Raw genomic sequence first — 7,153 nt, 5'->3', positions numbered from 1 at the left:
CTGTGCATTTTCAAACCTCGTGTCATTTGTCACTGAGCCTTCTCGTGTTGGATATTGCTATCACTTAACTGGGCTTTGAGTTGAGGCATGTAAGTGGTTCAGTCTTGATCAAAGGCCTGATCAAAATGGTTTCTATATAAAAACGAAACTTCTCATGTAAATCATTCACTCTAAAATGGGAAAATCACTTCATTGCCTTTTCAGACAAAGATCAGGAGGGGTGAAGGTTAATTTGTGGTCTTGCATATGCTCTTTGGCAAATTTCTCTTCACAGGGAAATACTCCATAGCGCCAAGTCTTTGCTTGTTAGGGAGGGCAGCAGACAAGGGACTGCTGTGCTGGCTGTGAAGGGGAACATTTCACCACTTTGGGCAAAACCAGCTATCAAGGTAGGCAGGAGTGCCTTGGGTAATTACCAATGTCAGTAATCAAAACATGAAGGAAATGCTGCCAGAAATGAACAAGTACTTAAGACAGGGCATGCCATGTCCATGTTAGATGATGAACACTGTACAGTGGTTTATTTTCTACATGAAAAATACTTAAAATACCGAATTTTTAAGTTCATAGAAAAAAATGAGGATACAATTTGAGCACAACCTGAATCCTACTGTAACTTAGAGTTGTGAAACATTTGGAGGGGTTGTGAGGGTTTCACAGCATCGCTGGCTTTGATCCTTGTGAAGCTGTCACCGGGAAAACTTTTCCCCACCCTCAGGAACAGACCCTAGGCTCCATAGTCATGAAGAAAGGGATTGTGAAGAAAAAGTTATCTGTGTTCCCAAACATCTTATGCACAAACATGCCCTTTGCACTACCTTTAATTGTACAAAATCAAGACCTAGGTATTTTTGAACAAGTTTTCAGGATGTGTGTACACCAGCTTTACTTTGGGACAAGGGGGTCAGTGTGTATCTATGGTGTCCTAGAGCAAGAGCCTTCCACTTAATGGGCTAAGGTGCAAAAAAAAAGAGTCTTCTTGTGTGTCTTCCAGAGACTGACTATGTTCTGGGTAACTTCTAACTGCTATCCATTTTTCGAGGTGTTCTGCATTTGTGATTTATTAGTACTTTGGGTTCTCTGCCTCAAACGATGTCAACTCGGAATGGCATTACTACCCGAAGGCGGGCTGCTTCATCCCGCTCCCACAGCATGTTGCTGAACTTCAGCGGGTTGAAGTTCATGGGCTTCCCCGCCCGTCAGGGCTCGGAGCCCCGCAGGGAGGTGCAGCGCGGGAGCCGCGAGGTGAGCGGGGCCGGCCCGTGCCCCGCGCGGGCCCGGCGGCCGCTGAGCGTCCTCCGCCGGCCGCCAGGGGGTACTCGGGGAGTGGAGACGCGGGAAACAAAAGGAGGTGCATTCCCGTCGGAGGGAAACCTGAGCCGCAGCGCCGGGTCCCGGCCGCAGCCCGCACATTCCTCCCCGCACCACCACCGCCGGAGCGGGCAGCGGCGCCCCGGCCATCGCGGCCCCTTGCCCGCGCGGGGAACGGGCTGCGGGGCGCTGCGGGGCGACCGCTCCGTCGCAGCTCCCGTCGCTCCGCCGGGGCCGGCGCGGCCCCCAAACTTTCACCCTCCCTCCGCTCCGAAAGTTCAGCACTTTCGTGACGTCAGGGCCCCCGCAGCCAATGGGCGATGCGGGTGATATTTTGGGAGGGGGGAGGGGTGGCACCGTGCCGCGGGCGCTCTCCCGGCTGCCATGCACAGTGAATGGAGAGCGGGCGGCCGGCGGCGAGCGCAGCAGCGGGTGGGAGCGTCGCCACCTCCGCCCCCGCCGCCTCCCCTCGCCGCGTCCCGGTCCCGGCTCCGCCGGCCGCCAGCGCGGGGGTGCGGGCCCGCAGCGGCAGCAGCCGAGCGGCGGGAGGGAGCGCCTGAGGAGCCTGCAGCGGGATCGCTTTAAATTCCCGGCCACCTCCTCCGCGGGTTACCTGCCCGGCCCAGGTGGGGCGATGCGGAGCGGAGGAGGCTGCTTTGGAGATTGCCGCCGCTTCTGATGGATGTTTTGTGTGTGTTTACCTCCGCTCCCGGTTTCTCTTTCATCTGAGGACGCATCTGGCTGAAGCGCTGTTAAACTATCTGCCTGCTGGTACCGTTCGTAGATAACAGAAAGAAACCCGAGCCCGAAAGGCAATTCCCCACCTTCTGCCACCTAACGTAACCTTTTCAGGCGCCTTTGAAGGTTTACTGGTGCTCCGGCGATGATGGCAGTGGTGGGTTCCCTTGGGCTGTACTAAGAGCCTCTTGTTTTCTTTTCCCTTTCTTCTTAGAGGCATTTCATCTTTAAGGGCCGGCTGCTTGCGCACACTTTTATACCCACTGAAGTGATCAAGAAACCATGTTGTCTGGTGGAAGAAGTGCGTTTCTGTGCCTCGGATTGATCTTGAGCTTTTGGAGCTCCATGAGTTGGATGCCTGTTGGAGGATGCCCGCATAAATGTACATGTATTGCTTCCAACGTGGATTGTCATGGACTAGGACTCAAAACTGTACCGAGGGATATCCCCAGGAATGCAGAGAGACTGTAAGTAAAAACTGTTAAGAGCTCCTCAAGTAGAAGCACCTGGGATCAGTTTCTCAACACCTGTCTATCAGTGCAGAGTACATACTAACAGCAGTTTCAGTAATCAAACGTGGATTAAGGTTTTCGGGAGGAAAGGGGAGGAGCTTTTGAGAAGTTACAGCTCTCCTGCTGCTCTTCTTGTCTTTAAAAAAATAATTAGAAAGTCACTGTTTCCCAGTTTTTCATTTTCAGTTACCATCTGATCAGGTCTTGTAGCAGCTTGCCTGCAATGGAGTTTGGAGGGCTACCTGGAGTGCTCCCAGCCATAATCATTGTCAGTGCAAACTCCAATTTAATATGCAATTAGAAACCTGGATGTTTTCACCTGGTGGCTGGTAGCAGTTTCTCCTTACTTTCTCAGCATGGTGACTTCATCACCATGGAAAAATCGACTATTGCTGTAAACTAATTCAAAAGGCTAAGAAGTCACATTAACACTGCCTCTAATTTCTGTCTTAAACTGCAGGGGGAAAGCTAGTTGTTTAGTTTTTCTTCTGCTTCAGGCTTTATGATAGTGTGATGTTGTGGGGTGCTCCCAGCCTCAGCATGGGAAAAATGTAATGAATGTGTTCATATCTTCTGTATCCTAAATTCTCATGAGTTTTTTTAGTTGACTCTTCTTACTTGCTTAGTAAGTTTTAAGAGAGAAAGCTGAAAGCAGACATCACCTCTCTGATAGAGTTCTGGCACTCACTTGGTGCAGAGGACAACATCTCTGACGTTGCTTAATGCATAGCATATGGCATATTTCAGAGAATGCCCGGTGCTAGATATGAAGATGTCTAGAATGGAATGTTAAACAGAACTTCAGAGTGGCTCTGCACTGTGCTCCAAAGATGATCTCGGCAAAGTGCACTTTGTTGAGCCTTATGTGGATTAGCTGATAACTTCAATTTTTTTATTGAATTTGTGAGCAAATGCTGTAGATTGCATGGCCTGATTTCCTGTTGTATTTCCTTCTGGATCGTAGAGTTGGGGAAACTTCAATCTCTCAAGCAATATTTCCTCTAGGAAAGAAAAGCAGATGAGATTACTAAGCAAACAGATTTTTCGTGTGTAAATGCTAAGTTCTGTCCCAGAATGAAATCTTTTAGCATCCTCGAATGCTTCTAAATGTGTTGTGTAATGGTGAGTGGTTTTAATTGATAGCAACATGAAGATTTCTTTAATATTTTGTGGATGGATCAGTTTCCTTTTAACCTCAGCTGTGGGAACAATAGTTTTCAGATGTCATTGTTAACTTCTGTGCATGACACTGTGTAATCTCTGAAACTGACGGGTAGCAACCTGGCAGTTTAGAGACAAAAACCGCCAACCCTGAAACAACAAACCACTACCAAAGTAGCATGCCAAGCTAGTCAGAGTATGTGGGATAACATAAATGTTTTGTATGCCTCATTGGTGAGAAGTGTTTGCATGGTTGTAAGAGTCAAAGGCTATAATTAAACTTTTAAATTCCAGGTTGAAATGATTCACAAGTGCAAGGTCAGTTTCCCATTTGGGAAGGGTTAAAAAAATCAGTTTGTTATTGCCTAACTTTTAGGGGGACTGGGTTCACTTTGTTACTGGGTTTCATCTGTGAGAATGTGCTTAATAAAGACATTAACTTTCCTTGTCTCTGTAAGAGGCTAAGCCAGAAGAGTTAAGTTTCTTGCCCTTAGTATGTTGAGTGTTAACAAGAATGAAAGACAGTGTAATCACCGTGCTCTGGGTCCTGATAATTTTTAGCGTTATTTACAGATGTAAATTTTAGATGAGCAGCTTCATGAGGAGCAATAGTAGCTATTTCACAATATTTACTTGGAATGTTTAACCTCAGAGACACACTACTGATAAATATGAAATAGAGCCGTGGTGGATGTTTTGTTTGTTTGGGGTTTTTTTTATAGTAGCATATTATAAGGATCATTTGGTGGCTGAAACCTTGTGGAAATAACATACACAGGACATGATTCCACATTTTTAAATACTATCTTTGCTTTTTATTCTCTTTAGCTTTTTGAGTCGTTCACTGTCTTCATTAAAACTGTATTATAAAACCTTGTACAATTCCTTCGAATCTGGATATCTAGTAATTGCAGTAGCTAGAATTTTCCAATGTAAGCAGTCAAGAGAAAAATACTTAATATTCCTGAGTCTAAATTCTACTCATAGGTGAAGCATTAGTCAGCCAGTGGATATATCACAGTATCTTGTTTTTCTCTGTGGTCCACGGCAACCTGTAACTATTTGTGACATAACGCTATGTTGATGTGTAGTCTTCAACTAGTTTGTTTTGCTTGTAAATAAACACAAATCGCTTGTACCTGAAATGATAAAGGTAGTTTTCATCTCAGAGAAACGTTTACCTGTTGGGAAATTAATTTTAACAAATTTCTTAATGGCGACAGGTCAAATGACTTTTTAGACTCTTATGCTATGCAAAGACCTTCACTTCATTTTGCAGCTTCACGTCTCCTGAGTTAAAAACTCCACATACCTGTTCAAGTTGGAAAGGTTTTGCTTTAATAAGAGATATAATGGCATCACTTAAAATACTTTGCCATTAAGCTTTTAGGCTTATGTTTGTACAAATGTTACAGATTGTTTGGGCTAGTGGAACTAAGTTAAATATTATTTAAATTTATGTTAATATGAAACCTTAGGAAAACTGAGAATACAACTTCAGGGAAAAAAAAATGGGAAACCTGAGTGGCGAGATGCAAGAAGTCACTTATTGAGAAATAGTAATAAATGAATTAGCAATCAGCTCCTGATAGCCCAAGAAATGGGCATCACCAGAGCTTTAATTACTGACTCTTCATAAGAAATGTGGTGCATGAGTTCTTATCTTTGTTTAATATTTCCTACAAAAAACTGCACCTTCAAGAGTTGTACCTGTGACTTTGTTCTTGAGAGGAATCCCCAGATTCACCTGTGATCAGAGAAGCAGAACTGTAAAACTAAGCAAAACCTCTTTTACACAGATTCATCTTTAATAGTAGCTTTACAAATATAGTGAGTAGTATTAGGTTTGTGTTGCAGTTTACCTTGTTATTACATTCTATGATAGTCTTCTAATTGTGTGGTATAGATTGAAGCCTTTGCTCAGTTTGGTTTCATGAAGAGCTAAAAAGAGGTGAACTACTGCACGAAGAAATGATTCAGCCTGAATAACATAAGTGGTGAAACAAATGTTTGTCACTTCCAGGAGTAACTTCAACTTACCTTTGTTTCTCTTTTCCTCAAGTTACAAGATGTGATGCTGCACAGGGGACTTTGTACATACATCAGCAAGATGATCTAGCCTATCTTTTGTTTGTTGTTAGTATTTATTACTCTAGTCCACATTTGCCAACTGAAACTTCATTTTTTGATATGATTTTATAGACCTTTTGTGTTGTGGAGAAAACTAATAATTTAATAGCTCACTTTTGGAGGTGGACACAGTGATTCTTTTATTTAAACTGTGTAACTGGTAAGATGTTTGCACCAATAAAGAGAAAAAGAAATGGAGGATTAGAGTTAAGAATATATAAATACATCCAGAACCATCTCGGGTCTTTTACCTTTCTGAAAGGTTCCTTGGGATTGCTTCATCAAACTCCTTTATCAGAATTTGCTTAGCAGCCCTACAGTTCTTCAGTGTGATTCTCCATTGATATAATTATCTTCAGTGGAAATGTTTTCTAAAACATAGGGCTTTTAATAACACGTAATAATGTTGATAGTCCAATTTGAGATGATGTGTAAATGTAGTGAGCAGATCAAAGACGTGTTTTTGACAGTTGTATTCTTCAGCTCTGAAACAAACAAGTCATATGGAGAAACTGCTCAGAAGTCTTCTGGGTCAATATCAGCTTTCTATTTGAATATGAAGGATGAGCCTTTGTGGCTTTTCTTCTATTCCTGTCTAGTTATCTCCTTGTCTGTTAGCAGCACATTTGGTGTGTGTGTATATATGTATGGAAGTCTCTTTGGAGAATTGAGCCACGTTTGAGCTCTTGATGAATTTATACTTGGTGACTTGGAATCTTTAGTTGATAGCTCACTTGTGTTAATCTTTGTTTTGTTTTATCTTTTACTTGAAAGGATTCTTTACCTCACTGAATTGATAAAGCTTGCAAGACTAATCTGTTCTGTGCTTTGTCTAAGTAACTAAATTGAGTGTGTCCACATTTAGGTGCAATTTAGAAGCTTAGTCATCTGCTTACTCTGGAGTTTTCATGTGGTCTGGGGTTTCTGTTATACAAATATATGATTATGGTGCTTTTGGCCTAGGTGTGTGTAGCTGCTGAAGTTGCACTGGTGTGTAATAAGTCTTCAACTTCCTCAATTTTTGTCTCCAAATTAAATCTAAGCTCCTGTCTTGAATGGTTCCATATTACTGCAGAATGCAATGTTAAACACATGCAAATATAATTATGCTGACTCTTACATCAACGTTCTGTTCTTCTAGAATTCTTCCCACTAGGGGTTACTACTCATTTGTGTAGTAATAGTCTCCAAAACCTTCCATAGAGTCTTTTTTCCCCCTTTTTCTTTCCTGTTTCTTCCCCTCCCTCCAAGATTGTGCATCACTAAGTAGATGTGCATGGCTTCGGCTTCGAAGAGCTTGT

The 7,153-nt window shown here is 43.1% G+C and overlaps 1 protein-coding gene across 2 annotated transcripts in view; it reads left to right on the top strand.

Moving 5' to 3' along the window:
- Positions 1–1,827: 1,827 nt before the first annotated feature.
- SLIT3 (slit guidance ligand 3) overlaps positions 1,828–7,153 on the top strand; it is a 497,173-nt gene continuing 491,847 nt past the window's right edge. The window contains exons 1-2 of one of the 2 annotated variants that reach the window (XM_062001935.1): positions 1,828–2,082; positions 2,264–2,516. In XM_062001935.1, the coding sequence (XP_061857919.1) occupies positions 2,332–2,516 (185 nt within the window). In that variant the 5' untranslated portion in view covers positions 1,828–2,082; positions 2,264–2,331. The remainder of the gene's footprint in view (positions 2,083–2,263; positions 2,517–7,153) is intronic. The other variant, XM_062001936.1, reaches the window with a different exon arrangement.

The sequence above is a fragment of the Colius striatus genome, chromosome 9 (genome assembly GCF_028858725.1).
Source record: "Colius striatus isolate bColStr4 chromosome 9, bColStr4.1.hap1, whole genome shotgun sequence".
Classification (NCBI taxonomy): Eukaryota; Metazoa; Chordata; class Aves; order Coliiformes; family Coliidae; genus Colius; species Colius striatus.
The sequence above is the reverse complement of the archived record's forward strand: the minus strand, read 5'-3'. Positions and strand labels throughout refer to the sequence as shown.